The sequence below is a fragment of the Capricornis sumatraensis genome, chromosome 21 (genome assembly GCF_032405125.1).
Source record: "Capricornis sumatraensis isolate serow.1 chromosome 21, serow.2, whole genome shotgun sequence".
Taxonomy (NCBI): domain Eukaryota; kingdom Metazoa; phylum Chordata; class Mammalia; order Artiodactyla; family Bovidae; genus Capricornis; species Capricornis sumatraensis.
In genome coordinates this window covers 52,594,624-52,622,282 of record NC_091089.1, presented here as the reverse complement: position 1 = coordinate 52,622,282, position 27,659 = coordinate 52,594,624, and the positions used below count along the sequence as shown (strand labels likewise).

Below are 27,659 nucleotides of genomic sequence, written 5' to 3'. Positions count from 1 at the left end.
TGGTTGTTAGGGGCTAAGGGGGAGGCGATGATGGGAGGGGAGTGGGTGTGGCTAGAAGGGGGCTTTGTGAGGGACGGAAATGTTCTGTCTCCACTGTATCAGTGTCAATATCCAAGTTCTGATAATTGTACAAAAATTGTGGAGGATGGTGCTATTGAGGTGAAGAATACAAGGTTAAGGGCTCTCTGTATTATTTTGTACAAGTGCATATAATTATCTCAAAATAAGAAGCTCAAGAAAAGAAAATGATAGGGGTATAAGTTACATGGATAGATGCAGTGGTCAATACTCATTGATTTGTATCCTTAAGAACCGTGCATTTCACTGGAGGTAAATTTAATCTCAAGTTTAAAGAAATGATGTAACCTCCTAGCTACATTTGAACGTGAAGTTGCTCAGTTGTGTCCAACTCTTTGCGACCCCATGGACTGTGGCCTACCAGGCTCCTCAGTCCGTGGGATTTTCCAGGCAAGAATACTGGAGTGGGATGCCACTTCCTTCTCCAGGGGATCTTCCCGACCCAGGGATCGAACCCGGGTCGCCTGCGTTGCAGGCAGATGCTTTACCGTCTGAGCTACCAGGGAAACCAGCTACATTTACTCCTTTTCAATAATCTGCCTGCCAACACAAGGGACATGGATCTTTCCAGACCATGCCACGCAGTGACTAAGTCTGTGCGCCACAACTATGGAGACTGTGCTCTAGAGTCTGCAAGCCACAGCTACTGAGCCTGCACGCTGCAGCTTCTGAAGTCCACACGTCCGAGAGCCCATGCTCTGCACAAGAGAAGTCACCACAGTGAGAAGCCCTCACACTGCACTAGACAGTAGCCCCCACTGCCACAACTAGAGAAAGCCCAGGAGCAGCAACAAGGACCCAGAACAGACAATAAAGAATAAGAAGTTTTAAAAAATATTCTTTAAAAAGGAACAGGGCAAAAGCGTGCTCACAATGAAGAATTTGAGGTACAACTTACTAAGCACCATAATTTCTGATAAACACTTCTCTTGCATGTTCCTTAGACTTATCTTCTGTCAACCTAACTTGAACAAAGTTCAATTGACATTGTGTTGAATTATTTCTACTTTCTAATCATAAGAAATCTGTATGCAGGTCAGGAAGCAGCAGTTAGAACTGGACATGGAACAACAGACTGGTTCCAAATAGGAGAAGGAGTGCGTCAAGGCTGTATATTGTCACCCTGCTTATTTAACTTATATGCAGAGTACATCATGAGAAACGCTGGACTGGAAGAAGCACAAGCTGGAATCAAGAATGCCGGGAGAAATATCAATAATCTCAGATATGCAGATCCAGCCTTATGGCAGAAAGTGAAGAGGAACTAAAAAGCCTCTTGATGAAAGCGAAAGAGGAGAGTGAAAAAGTTGGCTTAAAGCTCAACATTCAGAAAACTAAGATCATGGCATCTGGTCCTATCACCTCATGGGAAATAGATGGGGAAACAGTGGAAACAGTGTCAGATTTTATTTTTGGAGGGCTTCAAAATCACTGCAGATGGTGACTGCAGCCATGAAATTAAAAGACACTTACTCCTTGGGAGAAAAGTTATGACCAAACTAGACAGCATATTCAAAAGCAGAGACATTACTTTGCCAACTAAGGTCCGTCTAGTCAAGGCTATGGTTTTTCCTGTGGTCATGTATGGATGTGAGAGTTGGACTGTGAAGAAGGCTGAGTGCCGAAGAATTGATGCTTTTGAACTGTGGTGTTGGAGAAGACTCTTGAGAGTCCCTTGGACTGCAAGGAGATCCAACCAGTCCATTCTGAAGGAGATCAGCCCTGGGATTTCTTTGGAAGGAATGATGCTAAAGCTGAAGCTCCAGTACTTTGGCCACCCCATGCAAAGAGTTGACTCATTGGAAAAGACTCTGATGCTGGGAGGGATTGGGGGCAGGAGGAGAAGGGAACGACCGAGGATGGGATGGCTGGATGGCATCACGGACTCGATGGACGTGAGTCTGAGTGAACTCTGGGAGATGGTGATGGACAGGGAGGCCTGGCGTGCTGCGATTCATGGGGTCGCAAAGAGTCGGACACGACTGAGCGACTGAACTGAACTGAACTGAACCATGCATATATATACTCTTGGCACCAGTTTGAGTAACACTGTTGGGAATATATCCAGGAAGAGTCCTCAATATCTTGAGTAACCATCCCTTTATGCCACTTGTATTAGTAGATGTATTTATGCAACAATGACAATGGTTATTAGGAGGTGGAATGTTTCATAAAAGAAATCCTTTAATATCATAAAACAAAACTGCATTCTATAACACATAGGTCTATTCAATGCACCACAGTAGTTTCATTTATGATTATGTATAACATTTATAAATTATGAAATCCTAAAAGTATTTTTAATAAGCAAGATTAGAAAGCTAAAGATGTTGGCTAAAAAAAGAAAAAACACTTTTTTGTAAGTGTCCTTAGGCAACAGTGCACAGTGTTAGTCTATCGGTTGTGTTTGGCTCTTTGTGACCCCATAAAACACGTGATTTGTTGTTTTGTTTTGTTTTGTTTTCAGAAGTGTCCACTCCTTAGTCAGTGGGGGGCTTCCCTGGTGGCTCACATGGTAAAGAATCTGCCTGCAGTAGAGGAGACCCAGGTTCAGTGTCTGGGTTGGGAAGATCCCCTGGAGAAGGGAATGGCTATCCACTCCAGTATTCTTGCCTAGAGAATTCCATGGACAGAGAAGCCTGGCAGGCTATACAGTCCATGGGGTTGCAAAGAGTCAGACACGACTGAGTGACTAACGCTTTAGTCACTGAAAGCTTCTTTTTATTATTTAGTAATTAGAATTTCAGTATTTCTTGAAGCTTAATACTTTACAGATTCTTTGGTTAAAAGTTGATGTTGTGGAATCCAGAGTCGCAAAACACACCTCGGAAGACACTCAAGACAGTGGAATACAGTTTATTACGCCAGCAGGTGCAAGGGAAATCAGTTCCCAACAAGGACCCTGATGTTTCTGAGAGGCCCAGTTTTATACCACTCCCCCCACCGTGACTGGTTACATGGTAGCAACCTCTTTGTTGTATATGTTTGAGTTTTACAACAAGTAGGTGCTAGGAGAACAAACAACTAAGGTTAAAGGTGGGGAACAATGACTATATGTCGAGAGGTGATATCTCCATGGTTAATCTAACAGCGGCAGCGTGACCTCAAGTACAATCTCCGTTGTCATCCATTGGGAGGGAATTCTCCAGGAGACCTGGTTTTCACCAGCAATGGCTTCCTCACTCTGGGGAAGGGTTTAGGCCCAGCTCACATCAAGTCTTCAAGATGGATAACAGGCTTCAAGATGGAGTCTCCCCTGCTTTCCTCACACTGGCCCCAACAATGAGAGCTCCATGTAATTATAGTAAAATGTGCGTGTGCTTAGATGCTCAGCCGTGTCACTCTTTGCGACCCCATCGACTGTAGCCTGCCAGGCTCCTCTGTTCACGGGGATTCTCCAGGCAAGAATACTGGAGTGGGTTGAAAAACAATTTTTATAATCCTGCAGAGAGAATATCCTTTAATCTCAACATTACTATATTTCCCAGAAGTAACTGGGAATATTAAAATCATAGAATATTAAAACTAGAAGGTGCAGAGAGAAAGTTTTAGTCAACCATCTTAATATATACAGAAAACCAAGACCTGGAGAGATGAAGTCACTTGCCCACAGCCACAAACTGTCCGTTACTGTATGCTCAGTAAATGTTTGTTTAGCGCCCTCTGCTGGAAAGCCTTGTTAAAGTGGGGACACTGCAGATAAATAAGTGAAGTCGCTCAGACTCTTTGCGACCCTATGGACTGTAGCCCGCCGGGCTCCTCCGTCCATGAGATTTTCCTGGCAAGAATACTGGAGTGGGTTGCCATTTTCTTCTCCAGGGGATCTTCCCAACCCAGGGATCGAACTCAGGTCTTCTACATCGCAGGCAGACTCTTTACCCTCTGAGCCAGGAATGAGAGGGACAAAAAAGCCTCCTGGCCTTAGTAGTTTATATTCTAGTGGGAAGAGAGACAAATAAACAGGTACAGTATATAAACCATCAGACAGACGTATGTGCTAAGAAGGAAGATAAAGCAGCAAAGGGAAGTTTACAGCGGGAGCTGTAAATATAATGACAGGCGGTCTGAGAAGGCCTGAAGGAGCAAATGACACTTGATTAGATACAAAGGAGGGGAGGGGATAGGGTCACGTGGGTGAAGGATGAGGAACTTTCGCAGAGGCACCAGCCAGTGCAGCGCTCTGGGGAGACTCACGCTGGGCCCGTCCAGGAAGAGCGTGGCGGCCACAGTGGCTGGAGTAGGAGACGGTACCACTGAGCTGAGGGACCACGAAGAGCCTCGCAGGCCTTCATGAGGATTCAGCCTTTGCTCCGTAAGAAATGGGGAGCTATTGGAGGGTTCTGAGCAGCGGAGTGAACGAATCGCTTTGGTTCATGTGGCAAATAGGCTGTTCAGTTCAGTCGCTCAGTGTGTCCCAACTCTTTGCGACCCCATGGACGGCAGCATGCCAGGCCTCCCTGTCCATCACCAACTCCCAGAGTTCATGTGGAGAACAGACAGTAGCAGGGCAAGAATTAACGCAGAATCCAGGCAGGAAGCTTTGAGTTAATCCAAGAGAGACTTCTGGAACCAGGGTGGTAGCTTGTGAGAAGGGGTCCAATTTTTGAAGGTAGAACCAAGAGAGTAAACTGCAGAGGTGGGACTAGAACCATGTTTCTGAAGCTGAAGTTTTCTTCCCTTTAAAAAAAAAGTATTTATTTTATTTTGGCTGTGCAGTGGCTTCTCGTATTGCAGCTACCGGGCTCCAGGGCACGTAGCCTTCAGTAGTTGCAGTGCATGGGCTCTGCAGTGCATGGGCTCAGTTACCCCGTGGCATGTAGGAGCTTTCTGGACCAGGGATCGAACCTGTCTCTCCTGCATTGGCAGGCGGATTCTTATCCACTGAACCACCAGGGAAGCCCCGGGGTGCCTTAAGTTTTCTTACTGATGCACCCTGTTACTGGATTTTTTAAGTTGGAGAGTATCCCCAAGAAATAATTTGATTTCTGAGTCACAGTTAGGATTAGAGCTGTAATTTTTAGTATGCAGTTGAGGCATAGCTGACAATCACTCTACCAAGAAAACTTTTGTCATTAGAATTGCCCACTTTGTCATGTTGACCCATTAGGACAAAGGGAATTTTAATTAGCTGAGCTTTCAGAGTTGGTGCATTGATCTTAGATTTAAAATATTAGTTTGAAATTGCACTACAGTTGTAAAAAAGGCAGGCAAGTGGGCTCCTCATTAAGTTAAACATGCATTTGAAACGAACATCTGTCCACGTTCACTCGTGGAGTAGATGACCGACCTAAGATTCTGTGAAAACATGGTTCATTAAAAGTGACATATTTTCCAGATATCAAGCTTTATACACTGTGCATCATTTCTCCATGCAGAAGTTATTAATAGATGCCCAACACATTGCTTCATGTGTAATCATGATATTTACATCCAGCATAACTCAAGAAATTTCATCTAATGCATTAAACTCAAACACCAGTCTAGGCTCAGTGAGCAGTGCTAGGAAGCATGGATACAGGAACCTGAATTTCACAAGGAGTGCTAACAACCCTTCCTTCCCAGCCCACAAGTTCTTATCTGTGTTTTCATGAAATGTGAATATCTAATCACTGTTTGTTTCACAAGTATTCTAAAGTTTATTAGGAAAAAAATGCTGACACATAAGATTAGAAAGAATGTTATAATGGAATGCTATTTTATCAGACTGAACAATTATTAACACTTTGCCGTGTATACTCTATGTATGGATGTATCCAATTATATTGATTGGCCATTTATAAACATATTGTTTTATCCCAAAATATCTCAGACATACCTGGAGAAAATAGGGATGTTCTCCTACATAACCACAAGACTATTATCAGACCTAAGAAAACAGATACTAGTTCTTTCACGGCATCCAATATACAACCTAAGTTTCCATACTGTCCCTGTATCTTTTTCTTCAAAAGGAAGCAAGGTTCATGGTTTATGTTGACTGTAATCGTAGGCTCTTTTAATCTAGAACTGGATCCCTTTATCTTTTTCTATTATTGACTTGTTTTTGAGACCAGATTACTTATATCTGAATTTGTCTGATTATTTCATGATGACTTTTAACTTGTTTCTCTATCCCTTGTGCTTCCTACAAAAATGATAGAACCAAAGTCTTCATCAGATTCAAGTTGAATCTTTTTGACATTATTTCACAAGCAGTGCTGTCTATTTCATATCGTGTCACATTAGGAGGCAGATAATGTCAGGATGTCCCATTATTGGTGATGCAAAGGTTGAGTAGTATTTTCATTCTCTCTCATTGTATGATAAATTATGCAAAAATGTAATATATTTAAACTACTGTAATCATTTATTTTTCATGATTTCTGCAGGTCCTGAATTCAGAGCACAGTAGGGGCAGCTTGTCTCCATTCCTGGATGTCTGGGACTTCAGCAAGAACACTTTAAGGCTGGGGTCTGGAATAATTTGCTCACATGACTGGTAGTCAGTGGCAGTTAATGTGACCTCTCCATGTAGCCTGGGCTTTCTTGCAATATGGTGACAGGGTTCCAAAGGCAAGCATCCCAAGGAAGAGACCAGATGGAATTCATATTCTCTTTAATAGCTAGCTTGGAAATCAGGCAGTGGCATTCCTCTCAATTTTACTGGCTGAAGCAGTTACAAATATATCTCCAGATTCAAAGAGAAGGAACAAAGCTCCTGCCTCCTGCTGGAAGAGTGTTGACACACTGAAAGAGCACATGGGGTGGAGTATGGAATTCTCCCATCATCCATCCATTCCGGAAAATACAACCTTCCACAAGGAGTACAGTCAGATCTCTTCATTTAAAGTTACATTTCCCCTTTGTAACTAGAAAGTAGGATAGACACAAGATTCACATCCAGACATTCAAACTGGATGAGGCCAATTTGAGGGGACACCCACACAGTCAAGAAATGTAAAAGGGGATAGAGTATTCTCAGGAGAGGTGAAAGGGGACAGGGGTCCTTAGGAGGGGTAAAATAAGACTGAGGTGGTGATCTAGCATGACCACTTTTAGCTAGCCCACGTTACCTGGGAAAAATGTTTCAATTTACAAATAACCCACTTTTCTAGCACATAGAACCTATAAAGGAACAGATTAAAAGATTTCATCACATAAAAATTTGTAAATCACAAAATTTACAAACAGCTCATGACCCTTAATAGCATCAAAACAAACAACCCAATCAACAAATGGGCAGAAGACCTAAATAGACATTTTTCCAGAGAAGACATACAGATAGCCAAGAGGCACATGAAAAGATGTTCAACATGGCTAATGCAAATCAAAACAACATAATCACCTTACACCAGCCAGAATGGCCATTATCAAAAATCCACAAACAATAAATACTGCAGAAGGTGTGGCGAGAAGGGAACCCACTTACAGTGTTGGTGGGAATGTAAATTGGTACAACCACTATGGAGAACAGTATGTATGTACGTGCTAAGTTGCTTCAGTTATGTCCAACTCTTTGCAACCCCATGTACTGTAGCCGGCCAGGCTCCTCTGTCCATGGGATTCTCCAGGCAAGAATATTGGAGTGGGTTGCAATTCCCTTCTCCAAGGGATCTTCCTGACCCAGGGATTGAACCTGCGTCTGTAATATCTCCTGCATTGGCAGGCGGGTTCTTTACCACTAGTGCCCCCTGGGAAGCCTGGAGAACAGTATGGAGGCTCCTTAAAAAAAAACTTAAAAATAGAGCTACCATATGACGCTGCAACCCCACTCCTGGACACATATCCAGAGAAAAACCTGATCTGAAAGGATTCATGCACCCTAATGTTCATTATTGCACTGTTTACAATAGTGAAGACATGCAAACAACCTAAAGGTCCATGGATGGATGAATGGTAAAGAAGACGTGCTACAAATTGCACAATGGAATATTACTCAGCCATTAAAAAAGAATGAAATAATGTCACTTTCAGCAACTGAATGGCCCTAGAGATTGTCATACTGAGTGAAGTTAGAGAAGGAGAAATATCATATGACACGCTTTATATGTGGAATCTAAAAGGAAATGATATAAATGAACTTACTTACAAAACAGAAAGAGACTCACAAACTTAGAGAATAAACTTATTGTTGCCAGGGGGGAAGAGATAGTTAGGGAGTTTTGGATGGACATGTACACACTGCTATATTTAAAATGAAAAACCAGTAAGGACCTACTGTATAGCACATGGCACTCTGCTCAATGTTATGTGGCAGCCTGGATGGGAGGGGAGTTTGGGGGAGAATGGATACCTGTATATGTATGGCTGAGTCCCTTTGCTGTTCATGTGAAACAATCACAACACTGTTTGGTAACTGACTGTGTATGTATTAGTTGCTCAATCATATCTGACTCTTTGCAACCCCATGGACTGTAGCCTGCCAGGATCCTCTGTCCATGGGATCCTCCAGGCAAAAATACAGGAGTGAGTAGCCATTCCCTTCTCCAGAGGATCTTCCCGACCCAGGGATCAAACCTGGGACTCCCACATTGCAGATGGATTCTTTACCACCGGAGCCAACAAGGAAGCCTGTTAATTGGCTATATCCCAAAACAAAATAAAATGTTTTTAAAAAATGAGTATCTCAACAAAGAAGACCGAGTGAGGTCCTCGGTCACTATTGTGAGCCCTTCTTCTACCTAGGCTGGTAGGACTAGAGGGTGGTAAACCAGGCGTCAGGCTCTGCAGAATTCAGCTGGAGACAGTCAGCTGAAATTTGTTCCCCTCCAGGCTGTGAGACCTGTAGCAGAAAGCTGTGACACCTGTAGCAGAAAGCTGTGACATGAGGTTCAGGGCATAAAGTTCTAGAGAGGGCCATACTATGGGGGCACTGGACAGCATGGGTGCTTCTGGGCTGAGCTACTGATGCTACTGCAGAAGACGGGGGGCAAAGAAAGGGCAAGGAACAGGCCTGAGGGCAAAGAGGCCAGGACCACAAAGTCCTTTCAAAATTAGATTTTAAGAAAATGTTATTTTCAAAAGTAAGTAAGTAGAACAAGCCTGTCATTTTGCTTGAAAATGAAGTTCTAATCACTCAGTCATGTCCGACTCTTTGCAACCCCATGGACTGTAGCACTCCAGACTTCCCTGTCCATCACCGACACTCAAAGTTTATCTCATGTCCATCGAATCGGTGATACCATCCAACCATCTCATCCTTTGTCATCCCCTTCCCCTCCTGCCTTCAATCTTTCCCAGCATCAGGGTCTTTTCCAATGACTCAGTTCTTTGTATCAGGTGGCCAAAGTATTGGAGCTTCAGCTTCAGCATCAGTCCTTCCAGTGAATATTCAGGACTGATTTCCTTTAGGATGGACTGGTTGGATCTCCTTGCAGTCCAAGGGACTCTCAAGAGTCTTCTCCAACACCACAGTTCAAAAGCATCAATTCTTTGGTGCTCAGCTTTCTTTATAGTCCAACTCTCACATCCGTATGTGACTACTGGAAAAACCATAGCTTTGACTAGGTAAGTTTTATGACCAACCTAGACAGCATATTAAAAAGCAGAGACATTACTTAGCCAACAAAGGTCCATCTGGTCAAAATTAAACATAGCTGCATTTAAATTAGGGAGAAAGAAAGAATAACAATAAATAAGCAGTGTCCGTAACATATTCTGGGGTCATCACAGTGAGTGTTAACCAGGCCACTTTTTTCTCGGCTGCAAGGATCAGCCTGCCGAGCAGATGGCACAGACATAGACTGTGAGGATTAACTGGCCACCGGGCACCCATATTAAACATCATTTCTGGCAGTGTCTATGAGCCTGTTTCGAGATGAGATGAGCACTGGATCAGTGGACTCAATGAAACAAAGACTGCCCTCCCCTTGTGGGTGGGTGTCTTCCCATCCATCCAGGAAGGACCTGAGTAGAACAAAAGGTGGAGGAAGGAGGGAAGAAAGTGTTCCTTTATTTTCCTGCCTCACTGCTGAGCTGCAGCTTCTCATCTCACCTGCTCTGGCCTGGCTTCCCTGGTTCTCAGGCTGTCACACTCAGACTGAATCACATCACCGGCTTTCCTGGGCCTCTAACTAGCAGACAGCAGATCTGGGGGCCCCCAGCCTCCATGATCACATGAGCCAATTCCTCATGATAAATCTCCACTAGACAGATGGATAGAGAGAGAGAGAGATGCAGACACAGATACAGATCGCTCAGTTGGTAAAGAATCTGCCTGCAATGCAGGAGACCCCAGTTCGATTCTGGGGTTGGGAAGATCTGCTGGAGAAGGGATAGGCTACCCACTCTAGTATTCTTGGGCTTCCCTTGTGGCTCATGTGGTAAAGAATCCAGCTGCAATGTGAGAGACCTGGGTTCGATCTCTGGGTTGAGAAGATCCCCTGCAGAAGGGAAAGGCTGCCCACTCCAGTATTCTGGCCTGGAGAATTCCATGGACTGTATAGTACATGGGGTCACAAAGAGTTGGACATGACTAAGTCACTTCCAATTCCCTTCACATAGACAGATAGCCTGTTGATTCGGTTTCTCTAGAGAACACTAAGACACAGATTACACTAACAGTCTCCCCAAGTGTGGAAGTAAAACTCCATTAAATTCTTACAATCCAACCACCCATTTTCCGTGACCACTATCAATCTGCTCGCACATCGTATCATCTTTTTCATCTCAATATACTTTTATTGCAATTTCATTACAGGTCGATGTTTATAGACTGATTTACACTGAAGGCATTTCAGGTAAGCTGTCCCTTCACCACATATGGGCAAGCAGAAAACCACATGGAAGAAAGTGAACAAGTGAAGGTCGCTCAGTCGTGTCCGACTCTTTGCGACCCCATCGACGACACAGTCCATGGAGTTCTCCAGGCCAGGATACTGGAGTGGGCAGCCTTTCCCTTCTCCAGGGGATCTTCCTGACCCAGGGATCAATGTGCTGCCCTCATATCCAACTTCTGACTATAGCCTGAAATATCATCAGTCTATAGGATGGAATATAGACACTAATGACCTTTAATTCCAGAGAGCCTGGCCTTCCTTGGTCTTCTCTTCTTGAACTTTGGCTTTTCTCTGCATCCCTCTTAATGGGACTGGTGGCACTATCACTGAACACGAAAACTAAACAGGAACATTTCTTAGTTCCACTGTATGCCTACAACAGAGGCTCACATGGTAGGTGATGAAGGACTTACTGTAAGGTAGCAGATTTTTAAATATACATGCTTTATTTTTAGAACAAACAAAAAAAGAATGAAAAAGCTAAAAAAACTATGTATTAAAAAATTACATGTAAGGAAACTATAGGAACAGCCTCTAAACCCTGTTAGCTGGTTCAAAAGCTCGCAAGGACGTTATGTTATAACATATCTGGTAAGCCCTTTCCCTCGGACCTCTGATAGCCTCCGGCAGTGTCGTAAAATATTCAGTATCACGTGAAACCTCTTGTCGACTTTCAAAGCTGTGAACTCCTTTATGTCAGCTTCCACTACAAAATAATGACCTGAAAGTAAAGATATTAGTGCTAATTTTTATTAGGACAACTTTCAAGATGAGTCTTTAATATATTACATTATGACTATGAATGGCATTAATGATTTTGACTATCATCAATGAACCAAAGTGAGAACGGGTATTCTTGCTAAAATAATTATTCTTTCAACTGAAGTTGCATAATGTTTACTGTAGCATTTCAGCAGTGCAGCCTTGCTTATTTTATCACTGGCTATCTGCTGGTATCTTTTGAACAATTCACTTTTCAAGAAGCAATATGGCAGTGGTTAAGAGAATGTAACCCAGAAACCCACGGCAGCTTTATCACTCAACTGACTGACCTGGGGCAAGGAACTGACGCCCTCCTCATCTGTAAAATAGGAGTAATAATAGTACACAACTCATAAGGATGCTGTGAGGACTAAGGCCCTTAGTACACTCTCTGGCACACAGTAAGTGTTACCTAAGCATCACCAGCTGTTATTACTACTCTAATTCTGAAAACACTGGGCATCATTCCGTACGAAACTCCAACGCAGCATTTCTGAGGCTCGGCGCTACTACTGTTTGAGACCAGATAATTCTAGACAATCCTCTAGACTAGAGAGATCAGATATTCTAGACTAGATGAATCCTCCTTGTGGGAGCTGCCCTGTGCACGCCAGGGCACCCTACGGCGGTCTCTACTCTACTCAGGGCCCTTGGTCTCTCCTCGCCAGGCGCCGGGAGCACCCCCAACCCCAGGCCTAACAATCAAAACCGTCTCCAGAGATGGCAGAATATTCTCTGGTGGGAAAAGTGCCCCTGGTTGAGAACTACCTCTCTAGAGTTAGAATTTTCTGGAATTACTTTTGTTTCTCATGATTTAGTTACACTCCAAACAGCTGACATGTACACACATACACACACACACACACACACACACATATATATATATATATATACATATATATATACACACACACTGATTTTACCTTTGGTTTCCTTCGTTTCTTCGTCAATAAATCTGTGATAGAGATTTCTGGCCACAGAACTCATAGACTTTTTTGGCTGATGTAGGATCTTATATTTACTAACAACTGCCTTGTTGATTTCTTTAATAACATCATTAATGTGACAATAGGTTAAGCGGGATTTCATGTACCTGTAAAAAAAGAAAATGATTAATTTTTTAAAAGAATCATCATACAAAATTGTTTTCTTTGAAGAAAAATATTTACATATGGTGACTTTATACAGTCAACTACTTTATACAAGCTACTAGCACTCTTTGGAAAAATATTTTATAGCAACTTCCAAATAAACTAGATGTGTCTCAACCACTGAAAAATTAAGTAGAGGCTACAATGTATTAGAGCTTATCTCCTCTACTTATATCTGGATGCAGAAATCTCTATCCCTATTCCTTACAGAATTACTGTAACAATTTAACAATTTAAATTAACAATTTAATCTCAAATTCTGATTCCAATGGGTTAATTCCAATATAAGTTTATTTAAATATTTTAAAATATTTGTAAGCAAGCGGAAGAAATATTTTAGTATTAATAAATTATATAACTCATACCACTTCAGTTTTCTGCAGAAACAGATCTGCTCAGAGAAATAAAGGGGTGAGAAAAAAGGGAGGAGGAAGGGGAAATGACAAAGAAGACAACAGAGATGGAGAGCCGACGAAGAAGAATTGGTGGTGGAGGGGCTGCAAAGGGATCAGAGGGCCCAGAAGCTAAGCTGCACAGCTGCCTGGCAGAGGAGAAGGATGGACAGCCTCACTCGTTTCGCACTCAAATGGCCTTAAGTACTGTCTGAAAGTGAATGTGAAAGTCACTCAGTCACTTTGTGACCCCACGGACTATAGCCCACCAGGATACTCTGTCCATGGAATTCTCCAGGCAAGAATACTGGAGTGGATAGCCATTCCGTTCTCCAGGGCATCTTCCCAACCCAGGGACTGAACCCAGGTCTCCTGCATTGCAGGTGGATTTTTTTTTTTTTTTACCATCTGAGCCACCAGGGAAGCCTGCAAGAATACTGGGATCCTGCTTCAAGGGATCTTCCCATCCCAGGGGTTGAACTTGCATCTCCTGTGTCTCCTGCATTGGCAGGTGGATTAAGCATTGTCTCTCTAAAGCCCATTCTTCCAATTCAGTCTCCCTTCTGCCTGTCCTCCCAGTCGCCACAGTCTTCTTGAGGTTCAGTCACTGAGTCCTGTCTGACTCTTACAACCCCATGGACTGCAGCATGCCAGGGTTCCCTGGCCTTCATTATCTCTTGGAGTTTGCTCAAACTCTTGTCCATTGAGTCAGTGATGCCAATCACAGTCTTAGAATGTAAGAATAGGAGACCTTCAATTTTGAGTGGTCTGTATACACCCAAAACAAAATTTTCATGATCTGCTTCCCTTTTCCCTTCAATAAATTGTGGATTCATTATACTAAACTCTGACCTTCCCCTCTGTTAAAAGGGGCAGTTTTCTAATAGAAAGTTTCTTAATATAAAATAATGTATAAATGTTTAAAGAAAAATATTCATATTGACCAAAACCATTTATTTTCATTATTCTCTTTTCTAAATTCATTTTCTCCACTCATTTTTTTAACCACAATTTCCACAAACAGTTGATGCCACAGCTCAACACAAAGACATTCCTTTAAACTAGCAGTCCCCAATCTTTTTGGCACCAGGGACCAGTTTCATGGAAGACAATTTTTTCACAGCCCAGGTCGGGCAGGGTAGGGGAGGATGATTTGGGGATGATTCAAGTGTGATACGTTCACTGTGCACTTTATTATTATTACATCAGCTCTACCTCAGGTCATCAGGCATTAGATCCCGGAGATTGGGACCCCTGCTTTAAACCATGTGAACTATCCTCTAATTTCCTCAAAACAAGTGCCAGTGTTTTCCACTTTAAACTGCACCCTCAGTATCAACTTTTTAAAGATAAATGAACCGAAGCCCCATGTTTGGAACACATTCTTCTTATCCTAACCTTTTAACTTCTCTCATTCATTAAATAATCTCTTAGTTTAAAAACGAATACTCTACCATGACTATTTCAATATCCTCCCTACAAGGAAGCATTTTCTTTTATCTGTGTATTTACTCGGCTACACCAGCTATTAGTTGCACCAGGTGGGCCTTCATTGTGTCACGTGGGATCTTTGCTGTGGCATGCAGACTTTGTAGCTGTGGCACGTGGGCTTAGCTGCTCTGAGGTATGTCAGATCGCAGCTCCCCGATCAGGGATTGAACCCACATCCCCTGCACCGCAAGGTGGATTCTTAACCACTGAACCAGCAGGGAAGTCCCCAAGAAAGCATTTTCTAAAGACCTTTCTACTGCACCATTCCTCACAGCCATTTGTTCTTGACAACAACAACAACTTAGAAAACCAAATAGCATCAAACAATTTTAATCACATAAAGCTGTCAACAAAGGAAATGACTGAGCAGCCAAAACAAACAAAAAAACTAAAATGTCAGCCTCATTCCGAGTCTCAGATTTGTGAAACTGCCATATATTTTTCAAGGGGCAACTAAGTATATGAACAGATGCTCAACATCATGTTATCAGGAAACTGGAAATTAAGACAGTGAGGTACATTATACTGACTAGAACAGCTGAAATAGAAAACAGACAAAACTAAATGCAGGCAAGGACATGGAGCAACAGAACTCTTCTGCTGGGAATGCAAAATGGTACAGCTACTTAGGGAAGACAGCATCACAGTTTCTCACAAAGCTAAACAGTTGTACCATATGATCCAGCCATCACACTCCTAGGTCTTACCCAAGTGAGCTGAAAACATGTCCACACAAAAACCTGCAGGTGAACGTTTACAGCAGCTTTAGTCATAACTGCCCCAAACTGGATGTAACCAAAATGTTGTTCCACAGATGAACGGATAAACAAACTACTACAGCTACACAACGGAATATTCAGTTCAGTTCAGTCGCTCAGTCGTGTCCGACTCTTTGCAACCCCATGAATTGCAGCATGCCAGGCTTCCCTGTCCATCACCAACTCCCAGAGTTCACTCACACTCACGTCCATCAAGTCGGTGATGCCATCCAGCCATCTCATCCTCTGTCGTCCCCTTTTCCTCCTGCCCCCAACCCCTCCCAGCATCAGAGTCAGCAATAAAAAGAAATGAGCTATCAAGTCACAAAAAGACACTAGAGAAATCTTAAATGTGTATTACTAAGTGAAAGAAGCCAGTCCAAAAAGGCAACAGTGTATAATTTCAACTGTATGACATTCTGGAAAAGGGAAAACTATAGAGACAATAAAAAGATGAGTGGCTGCCAGGGTCTTGGGGGAGAGATGAAATGGAGGAGCACACGGTATTTTTAGGGCAGTGAAACTATTTTGTATGATATAACGGTGGGGACGTGACATCCCACATCTGACAAAATCCACAGACTGCACAACACAAAGAATGAACCCTACTGCAAACTACAGACTTTAGTTAATATCTAGTTAATAGTATCTAGACTGGTTTAGCAATAGTAACTAATTTACTGCACTAATGCAAGATGTCAGTAATAAGGGAAACTGTTTTCAGTTATGAGAACACTGCTCAGTCTGCTCAATTTTTCTGTAAACCTAAAAAAAAAAAAAAATCTGGATGGACAACTCTCAGGCAAGTAAAATAACCATGCTCTTTGCCCCAGAGAGTCTCCTCCTAGGACTCTATCTCAAGGAAATAATAATAAAAAAGGAATACAAAATAGACCTGTGTAAAAGAAATTTCACTGTACCATTCTTCGTAACAACACAGTCAACCCAAATATTTGATAAAGTCATGCTTAAATAGCTTATAGAGTAGTCACACCATAAAATACCATACAACTATTAACATCCAAGTTTTCGATGACAGTTAATAATAGAAAAATGCTCAATAAAAAAAGTAAATTATATTCATAGAACAACTACACTGTTGTAATAACAATCAGAAACAACTTGTTCTATAAATTAAAATACAGAAGGAAATACTCTATCTTGTCTGAGTGGTGGAATTACAGATGAGTTATCAGTCTCACAACATGCATTAGTTGTGTAAGAAAATAAAAAGAAATGCAACAATATAAAGCCAAGATGTGAAGTTAAGCCCTGGAATTATAATAGGGATTTCCATAATTGAGTCCCCATTAATGTCTTCTATGAAGAGCAGTGGAGTCCTTATTGAGAGGAAGCATCTTGTCCCATTCACCCCTGTATTCTTCTCCTCAGTGACCCAGAGCCCAGAATAGAGCAGACTCAAACAAGTGTGTGGCACAAGTTAATGGACAAACGGAAATCAAACAGAGCTCTCTCCGTGCTAATTTCCAAATCTATACAACATACTCCCTTTCCTTAAAATTGTAGCAAAACTGAGGCTACTTCTAAAATGTAACTGGATAAAAAATCTATATCATAAAATGACCCTGAGAGGACTCCAGAACAAACCGATCCATCTCTACATCTATGTCTAGATTTTACAACTAAATAAAAAACAAAATTTTAAGCATCTTCCACAAAAGATTCCTGCAGCATAATGTAAAACTATTTTAGAAAAGATCAATACTGGAATACAGCATGTTACAAATAATATATTCAAGGTTTATGACAATCATATATGCTGATTACTAAAGAGCTGAATGTTAAAATTTATCTCAAATACTTACGCAGGAATGCCATTAAACTCATCAGAAGTTATAAATGGCATTTCTTTAATACTTCTTTGTTCTTTGAGAGGCTTCTTTGTGGGTGCAGGTTCCTCAACTTTGACTGGTTCTTCAGGGTCAAGATCTGATCTGTTAACACTACAGAATAGAGACACACAATTGTCAGAATTCTGTGGCATCGTAGGAGGCTTCGCAACTGAAAATGACCAGTATTAAGCACATGATTTTATAATTTTTCCATCTCGTTATAATTTTATAGGCAACATTTTCATTTTCTATCCCTACTGCTAATGCTTTGAAGATCTCAATAGTGAAGGGATTTCCCCAGTGGTCCAGTGGTTAAGACTCCAAAAGCTTCAAATGAAGGGGGCACGGGTTCAATCCTGCTCAGGGAACTAGGTTCCCACATGCCCCATGGTGCAGACAAAAAAAAAGGTGTTTGTTTTTTTTAACAGTGGGGAGAACACTGAAAAATTAAGTTCCCAAATCTTCAGTAACATAATCACGTCATTTCTGTACGCAAAACATGGTGCAAATAATACACATGCCTAACATCTTCATCTGTTATCTCACTGGCTCCTCTAAGTCAGTATGTGTGAAGCTGAATTTAACCTCTAAACAACTTATCTTTCTGATTCCCCTATTTCTGGATGTGCAAACATCAATCATCTTCTACTTCTAATTTACCCCATTGGTTGCTAGTATCGGTCCCACCTGCTGCAGACTCATTTCAGCTGCCAGAAATGAATATGGGTACCCTAGGGCCAGTCCTGCTCCATTTTTTAGTGTGGGTGAGAAGCCTGATACAGCTCCTTCTGCACTGGCAAACAGAGTCCAGGAACAGGCTATAGCTTCTAGGCTGTTTAACTGCCAGGGAAGGAAGAAACCCTCGTGCCAGCAGCAAGTCAGGTTGGCTTGACTTCTCCAAACAGAAAAAGGGATACAGGAAAGAAATGATCCAACCCAGGAGTATACAAAGGGGATCCCACAGACAGGGAGGTGAGATCCCAAGATGACAGCTGAGTACCAGACACAGACAGCGACCAGGCCTGACGGAGGCAGTGCGATGAGGACATGACCGTGTGACAGGCTGTGAAGGTGAAGATGCCCAGTGCTTGTAGCATCATCCTTACATGAAACCTATCCTGAGACTCCACGCTGAGCCTGGTTGGTTCTTACCTGTACTTGCCTGTTCTCAGGCCCTGCTGTGCACATCAGCTAAAAATAACCTTTTCTGCCTATACAAAGGTTCTGCTGTGACCTGGCCCTGAAAGCTGAACCTAGGCCACAGTCAGTTTAGAAGAAAATCCCCCCTACTCCTTGGGCCACATTCTTGCTGGGTGGCCAGTGTCCAGCCCAACAGACCTGGCAGATACCCCAAGGTGTCTTTTGTTCCTCCATTCATTCATGACCCTGCCCACTAATCTTCTCTTCCTTTTTTTTTTTTCCATTTTGGGCCATACTGCTCAGCTTGTGGGGTCTTAGTTCCCTGACCAGGGACTGAATCTGGTCCATGGCAGTGAAAGCACCAAGTCCTAACCACTCGACTGCCAAGGAACTCTCTAATTTTCTCTTCTTGGAGGGAAATTCCAAGGTACCCTGGCACGCCAGGGACTCTGTTGAGCTTATTTCCTGGAGACCTTCAACTATCAGCAGCAACATGGCTCTTTTCCTACACAGCAGATTCGTGCTTTCCTTTTAGTTTTCAAATTTAAGCAGTATATTGTTGGTGGAAACACATACACAAAACTGTGATTATCACAAATGCCAGGGTGATTACCTCTTTGATAGAAGGAGAATCTGCAACAGAAGAAGTGTTGTAGGTACTGGCAGTGTCCTATTTCTTAATCGGACTGGTAGATTCACTGATGTTTCTTATTCTCCTTTAATTTGCACTAATAATACTTCAATTACTTTTCTGTATATATGATCCATTTCGAGAGTTAAAATAGTTAAGTTAGTCGTGGTATACAAGGGGAGCCCCTTTTAGAAATACAATTTTGTAAATCAACTATACTTCAATAAAATTAAAAAAAGAAATACAATTTTGGTGGCAGAGGACTGGAGAGATGGCAGTGGAGAAATACTGGAAAGAAAACACAAGGAACTCCCAAATCATAAAGACGAAAGATGATGCAAGATCTCGTGGAGGCAGACAACGAGAGGGAGGGCAGAGGCAGACAACACCCCGCAGAGGCCAAGGGGCTACAAGGCGGAGAGAGAGGCTGGAGACGCCCTGTTCCTGTCCAGGTGATGGGTAGGTGACAAGGAGATAGCCAATTTAGTCTCACATACGTAAACCTGGAGGAGAGAACAGCTTATTTGTGAGACTCCCAGCAAGCAGTTCAAACAGCTGAAACAGGGGCCATGTCAAGGCTGGAGTTGGACATCTGAGAGCATTAATAACGGTATTAAGTAACAGTGGCTTAGGAGACACTTGTAACTTAAAGGAGGGCAGAGAACAGGCGGGCAGCCTAGTCAAAGATGTAGGATGGCCTCTTTTAGGGGCTTCAGGAGAAAGGGCAGGCAAGAACATCTACCAGCAGTGAATAGACAGGCAGGACAGGAGTTTCAGGGTAAAAGTAGAGCTAAGCCTTTGTTCCTTGAGCTATTTTTAAGACAGGAGGCTCATTAAGTTTATTTTTACCCTAAGGCAGTGTTTCTCAAGGGTCAGCTGAGATTTTCCACCCCCACAATGTCTGAAGGCATTTTTCATTGTCAGGACCTGGGTGGAGGGTGGGGAGGGGGGGTGTACAGGAGAGGTACTGATACTCCATTGGAAGAGAGCAGGGATGCTGCTAAATATGCTATTTTTACAAAAAAGAACTATCTGACCTCAAATGTCAACAGAGCCAATGTTAACAAACTCTGCTCTGAGGGACTGATCCTTGGGAAAGAGGCACCACATTTTCCCTAGAGACAGTGGGATAAGAAAACTGGTAAAGATGAGGGAAAGATTATTTCTTGTGTAAGTGCAAACAAAACAAAACAAAACTGGATAATCATTAACAAAACTGCAAGTATATCGAAAAGCAAAAAGATCTAAAATGCTTGTTTTAATAGTTTTATAAGTCCAGAGAATAAAAATAATTATAAACACACTTACAAGTTCTGGGTAACTGTTACTTGAGGCAAATGGGGAGGGATGTTTTCTTTGAGATGCTCCACATCTTTATAATCTTCTTCAAGAGATTCAAAGAGTTCCTTTAAAAAAAGAAAAAAGCTCACAAATAAGTATCTGTCCTGCCTATGTGTGTTTTAACATGTTAAAAAGAGCAGGAAAGACTGAGTTCAACTACAATGATGCTGAGTGGAAGGGGTTAAAAAGCACTGAACTCTGCAATATTTAAAAGGAGCCCTTTGGTTTCTAGAGCTGACTTGGGATAGTGATACATTATTTTTCTCTACTGGATTTGTTCAGAGAGCAATTGCTAGAATAACATTACAACAGACAGGATTGACATTTCTGTCTTTCTAAAATACTTCAACCTTGGGAAGCAACTAAAAAGTATATGAAAGATTTATGTTTGTCATTCTGGTAAAAGTGCTTTTGTTGACTTAGCAAGCATTCCCCGGCACCAAATGACAACACACTCCTGGAATGCAAGGACGAGATATTGCTTAGGAAGGTTTTGTATATTCTAGCTTAATGAAAATTTCTACTTGATCATAACTGCCTTCATTTTGTGTTGTCTTTATTTAATTTCCCCAAGAATCTGAGGTTATGAACTCATGGAAATTCAATAAGAAAAAATACTCTGTACCTTTGGATCCCTGTCATCTGATTTTCAGTCATCATGTAAATAAAAATTCCTAACAGGCTTTAATCCTGAGTTGGACCTTCTCTAAACCCACACCTAACCCTGGGCCTTATTGGGCAAGGTAGAAATGTAACCATTATCGGTTTGTTTTGAATTTGTATGACATCTTTCTTTTAAAGACCTGGATCATGTTCAGAGATACTGATCTCATTTCAACCAACAGCAGGATAGGCATAATCATGTCCAGTCCTACAGAAAATCCCCTGAAAAATCTTTACAGACACTGAGGATTGTAACGCTTGAAAAGGACTATAGAAGCCACCTTGATCAATCCAACTGAACATATCAGTGGCTCTAAGAGCACTAGGTAATTATGGTACAGATTCTTTTCCCATCCTATCAGAAGCATTTTTATTAGGTAAAGGCTTATTTAGAACAAAATGTGTGTGTGAATGAGGCTCAAGTGTTTTTTTTAACCCGAGAATCTTTACACTACAATCTGTACAAACAGAAAGAAATGCACAATAGAAGGGACCCAAGAAATACTTCAGTATGACCCATTACTTTTCAATTAAGGGCACTGAGACTCCAAGAGTTTCTTAGGGTGGCAGAGCACGCTGGGGGAGCCCGGGTGGGAAACCATGTCTCAACCCAGGGCAGGCACTCCTCCCACACCATACTCCCAGGAGATCATTTATTTAAATTAAACCTCCCAAGAATTATTTAGGAAATATTCCCTTCTTAGTAAATAAATTGGCTACCAGCATGGAGAAAGAAATACCTCTGGAACTCTGGAGTCCTTTACACTGGGAAAACAAAATGCAAATAGTACTCTTTACTGTTAATAATCAAAGCTAACAACATTATAAATATAAAGAATCCTTACGAATTCCCTGGTGATTAGGTGTTTATATTAACTGCCTTTGTTATTTTGTTTCACCACTAGAAAAACCATTACCTTGAGGGAAATGTTGGTTTGTTCTTGATACTGAATTTCCAATTCCAATTTATTTAGAAGTTCATTTACTACAATGATCTCATCTCCTATTTTATTTAAAATGGTCTTCAAGGTAGGTTCTTTCCCTATTAATAAACAAAGATGAAATGGAAAATAAAACACAGAAAACCATAAAACCTACATGTAGCCAAGGGAACTCCTGGAACAGAGCCTTACCATAAAGGGACACTGAGGAAAGAACAATGTTTCAGCCCCTAGGACTTGTCTCCATGAAGAATCTTAAGAACTCATTACTAAGTAATATGAAAAAAAGGAAGGAGGAGGTAAATACTAAGTATCCCCTGAATCTTTTGTTTTTGGAAAATTCTTCCACTATGTAATAAAGCACTTAGAAATGCTAGATAAAAATAAACACCCTTTTGCATGCATAGTTGAGCTCTTAAGAGAAAAAAGGTAAATCTCCATGAGTTTCAACTTGAAGAAAGAATCACAGACCAGATAGAATGTATGAGCTGATGCTGCAGTAGCCCTAAGGAGGGGGGTGGGGGGCATGCAGAAGTGGGACTCAAGGTGCAGAGAAATGCAGGAGAGAGGAGGTTGTCAACCTCAGCAACCTACTATATTTAGTTTTAATGGGGATAAGCGTCCCGGCTTCGGGCCTTCAAAGCACAGGATGCTGGAAGTGAGAATCCCGAAGAAGGCCAGGACTCTCTTCATGGGATATATCCTGTGAATGTGTAAACCTGAAAAATTCTAATCACTGGCCAGAAAGATAAGTTTACATTCTGGACTGGCCTGCAAGTGTCTGGGGTAGGCAGGGGAGGCTAGTCTGCTCTCAAGTTCCCAGCCCCACCGCCGGGCCCCTCTCCCCAGCTTCATAGATACAAGGATGGGAAAACCAGAGAAACTTCCTCCTTAGAAATAAAAGAAGTGAAAAAAAAAAATTTTTTTTTAAAGACACCTCAAAAGCACAAAAGGGAAAACCATCCTCATAACCAAATATTTTCCATCTTCTCTTCTAACAACCAAATCATGAAATATCCCTAAGTGAAAACAAAATGTGACCACGCTGGAGATTACAGATGCAGAGTGAAATGGCTAGAGCTGCTAGGCCTGCAGTCAGAGACACCAGCACTTGCCCTCAGAGAATTAATGAGAAGCAAGAAAGTACATAGAAGAGGTGTGGGCACTCTGCTTGCAACCTAGTAAGGCACTCACTAAAGGCAAGCTGTTACAAATCAACAATCTAATAAAGCATTTGACCGTAACAGCTGAAAGAAATGAACAAATAAATGAGAGTACTGATGTCTCTGCTGAGACTAATCTCAGGGGGATTAGTCGGAGATACTGGTATCTCAAATAACCCAGTCACCTAAATTTTAGGGCCTTGTTTGCTGATCTGTAGTAAAATAAGTGCACTAAGTAAATTCACTACTTTTGATAGTAGCAATCTAGTAAATTAACAGCAGCCAACGTGGCAAACATATTACTGGGCTTTCCTGAATAGGCTGCGGAACCGAACAGACAAATTATTCTCCCCATGTACAAACGACAGTTACCCGGTGAGTAGTAACCTAACAGGTCAGACTGCTTCTGCCAGGCCTCATGCTTCAGTGGGGCCATTTGAATTCAAAGTTGGATAGTTTTATAATCTCTAAGTTATATTTATCCAAGAGTAATCATGCTCTCAGAAAATCTAAAGACTACTTATTAAATATTTAAATGTCCTTTTTAGATTATTCCATAAAAATGGCATAGAAATAGACAAGTACTATACTGGGAATCAGGACACAAAAGCTGTAGTCCCAACTGACCACTGATAAGCAGGAGAACTTGGGCAAGTCACCTGACTTCTAGAGCCTCGGTTTCCTCATATGAGACTGGGGGCTACAGAAGAACCCACAGTTGCCTCAGCTTTAACTTTCTACAGAATACACAGCCACCAACTGTAAACTGGAGTCTCTTTATTAGTGGTTCTCGACAAGGAAGGGAGAATATGCAAGTCTCAGAAGGACATGTATAATTTGAAAGGACATTCCAACAGTATAATTTCATTTTTGAATTTTTTAAAAAGTATCCATTCAAAATACAATAAAAGTTCAACAGGATCCCCCCTGCAGATGGAATTCTGCCTATCAAATCTTTAGTTCTCCTAGATAAGGCTGGAGAGCACATCGTTTTTGTAAATGATATTTTTCCAGGATCCCGTTTCTCTGCACTTCAAACTAGTTTGGAAGATGGTCACAACCTCCAGGTTTCTGGATGTTAAAATAACTTATTTCATTTTCAATTAGCTGTTTCCTAGTGATATATATTGATAATATTGATAACCTTCCTTATCAAAGCAGTCTGCAATATGAGTTATGGGATACTTCTATCGCTATGGGTGTTTTCCATTTCTGGTTTTTTCCTTATCTTTTAGTATCTCTGCTTAGCTCTAGAATCAGGAACTCAACATAACCTTAAAATCTTACTACTCAGCCTTGTGTATCTCAGAAAAACATAAATAAATAAATGTAATTATTAGCTAGTTCATTGTTCAGTGTGATTTACACTTTAGTATCCTCTGCCATATTCAAAATACAGATAGCAGATTGCTTTAAAAATCACTATTCAAAACTGAAAATTAACTTTCTAAGATACATTCACTTATCCACGCATAAGATATCAAAGTGGGACAATAATCAAAATGTATTTTCAATGTACAAAGTCAGTGGAATCTGTTTTACTTACCACAATTTCTCAATGACAGAGTTTTTTTAATATTGCCAATCTTTTCATTAATATGAGAGCATAACTGTTCCAGATCTGAGGCCATCCTTTAAGCCTCTGAAGAAAAAATATATATATAAACACATTTACCAAAAAAAAAAAAATTTCTGTTCACTTTCAAAACTTAAGAATGATAAATATCCAGTAAGTCACATCTCCTGGAAAACAAAGTACAAAAACTCATGAGTAATATCTTTCAATTCTACAAAATTCAGTTTCTAACCAAGGAGATCAAACCAGTTAATCCTAAAGGAAATCAATCCTGAATATTCATTGGAGGGATTGATGCTGAAGTTCCAATACTTTGGCCACCTGATGCAAAGAGCGACTCACTGGAAAAGACCCTGTTGATGGGAAGGATTGAAGGCAGGAGGAGAGGACGACAGAGAACAAGATGGTTGGATGGCATCACTGACTCCATGGACATGAGTTTGAGCAAGCTCTGGGAGATGGTGAAGGACAGGGAACCCTGGCAGTGCTGCAGTTCATGGGGTCGCAAAGAGACACGACTTGGTGACTGAACCACCACCACCAATGTCCAGTAATGATCCGTCTTAGAGCTTTCTATAGTCAGTTCAGTCGCTCAGTTGTGTCCGACTCTCTACGACCCCACGAATTGCAGCACGCCAGGCCTCCCTGTCCATCACCAAATCCCGGAATTCACTCAAACTCATGTCCATCCAGTCGGTGATGCCATCCAGCCATCTCATCCTCTGTCGTCCCCTTCTCCTCCTGCCCCCAATCCCTCCCAGCATCAGAATCTTTTCCAATGAGTCAACTCTTCGCATGAGGTGGCCAAAGTATTGGAGTTTCAGCTTTAGCATCAGTCCTTCCAAAGAACACCCAGGATTGATCTCCTTTAGAATGGACTGATTGGATCTCCTTGCAGTCCAAGGGACTCTCAAGAGTGTTCTCCAACACCACAGTTCAAAAGGGTCAATTTTTCGGCGCTCAGGTTTCTTCACAGTCCAACTCTCACATCCATACATGGCCACTGGAAAAACCATATAGTCTTTCTTTAGTCAGTGCATCCCAAAGCAAGGTACAGAAGACAAGACTGTGTCATTTCCTCAGAGATTCAGGCGGAAAAATATGCTATTTATACAGAAAGACAACATCAGTATTTTCTCTGAAAACTTAAATACCCGAGAATTTTAAGGAAAAACACAGGAAGTTCAAAGAAACGGGTCCAGGGAAGCATTTCTCCTACGCTGTGGGGACTGGGGCTTTACTACTGGGGTCGGTAAGGAGGCGGACCCAGGAGGAGGAAATGGCAACCTCCTCCAGTATTCTTGCAGGGAAAATCCCACGGACAGAGAAGCCTGGCTCTTCTATGGGGTCTTTTACTGAGCACAGCAAAGCCCACAAGGAGACGAAAGGAGGGGAAGGAAAGAAATCAGGTACTGTTCGTTCACTTCAAGGGAGGTGAAAGAAAGTGAAAAAAGAAAGTGAAGTCGCTCAGTCGTGTCCGACTCTCAGTGACCCTATGGACTATATATATAGCCCACCAGGCTCTTCCGCCCATGGGATTCTCCAGGCAGGAATACTGGAGTGGGGCTGCCATGTCCTCCTCCAGGGGAGCCGACCCAGGGTTTGAAACCGTGTCTCCCGCATTGCGGGCAGACGCTTTACCCTCTGAGCCAGCAGGGAAGCCCGAGGGTAGGTGAGAAGGTCTAAATAAAGCCTCCACTCCAGCTAACGCGGCTAAGGCCCGCTCCTCATCCCGGCCCGCGCCGCCCCGGCCCCCCGCCCCGCCTAAACAATGCCCGCTTCCGAAGGGGGGATCTTCAACACCAGACTCTAACCTCGTGCGGGTCCGGGAGCAAAGGGCCCACTCAGTGGGGTCGCGAGGCGCCGAGAACCGCCCCCTCCCCCACCCAATCTCGGTCGGAAGCGTAGGGTCTCGAGACCTGGCTCCGGGAGCGAAACTCAAACTGCCCGCTGGTACTCGGTGCCGCGCAAGCGCACAGCCGCACAGCCGCACTCCCGCACTCGACGCCGCGCAGGCGCACAGCCGCACTCTCGGAAGGCTGCTCGGAGGGATCACGCTTTTCCGCGTTTATCCGGGGCCACAGCTGGGCGGGGCCGGGGCGGGGCCCGGGCTGGGGGCGGGGCCGATCTTGGGGAAAAGGCGGGACCGGATTGGCTCCGGCGCCGAAGACTACCAACACACTTAGCAGACCGTTACCCCGAGCCAGAGCCCAGCGCTCGGGGGATCAAATCGCGAGCTTCAACACTGGATCACCAAATTGGCCGCATATTAGAATCATCAGGGCAGCTTTTACAAATTCCAGCGCCCAAGCTGTACCCTAAATCAATGAATTCAGACACTGTAAGTGGGGCCCAAACCTTAACATTTTTAAAAGCACACCAGGTACTTCCAAAAAGCAGCCAAGTTAGTGAGCTATAAGACTGAGAGATCCTCCCTTCTTTCGTGGAGTGAACAAACTCTGTAAGGGCAAATGCAAATTTAAAAAAAAAGTTTAATTCTCTGAAAGAAAGAGGAAAAAGTTGCCCAGGGCTGGTGTGGCAGCTACACAGTCATCACGGACCCAAGTTCTGTCTATCTTTTCCACCCATCCCGATGGCATCATGCATTCTGGTGTGAAGTTCTCCTGAGATGCAAAATAACTGTCAGTACCTCTCTCAGTTCTTTGAGAAAGAACTAGCTGAAGCAGCACCTTTAAAGAGTATTCCTGAAAACCACACCTAATGAGTTCTATCTGCTTTCCATCGGTCACTCACATCTACAAGGGAGACTAGAAAAAAATAAAATCATTGAAAAAAAAATCTGGACAGTTACATTGCATCCTCAACAATAAAGGGGTTCTTTTTGTAAGTGAGAAGAACAGAGATTCTGGGGGCAGTGAACAGTTGCCTTGGCCATTTCTACTTATTATTCTCTAAAAGTCTTTTATTATTGAAAAATGTGAACATATACAATTAGGAGAGT

General features: G+C 42.4%; 1 protein-coding gene across 2 annotated transcripts; it reads right to left on the bottom strand.

Annotated features, from left to right (window-relative positions):
* Positions 1-10,912: 10,912 nt before the first annotated feature.
* On the bottom strand, positions 10,913-26,632 carry SKA1 (spindle and kinetochore associated complex subunit 1). 2 transcript variants are annotated; one of them, XM_068993924.1, is made up of 7 exons: positions 26,512-26,632; positions 24,668-24,763; positions 21,935-22,059; positions 20,322-20,419; positions 17,216-17,353; positions 12,521-12,690; positions 10,913-11,556 (listed from the first exon to the last, which is right to left on the bottom strand). In XM_068993924.1, the coding sequence occupies exons 2-7, from the start codon at positions 24,750-24,752 to the stop codon at positions 11,408-11,410; spliced, it is 765 nt and encodes a 254-aa protein (XP_068850025.1). In that variant the 5' UTR covers positions 24,753-24,763; positions 26,512-26,632; the 3' UTR covers positions 10,913-11,407. The 2 variants fall into 2 exon arrangements, with proteins under 2 accessions (XP_068850025.1, XP_068850024.1); XM_068993923.1 differs by having other exon boundaries at positions 24,668-24,864; positions 26,512-26,626.
* Positions 26,633-27,659: the final 1,027 nt, after the last annotated feature.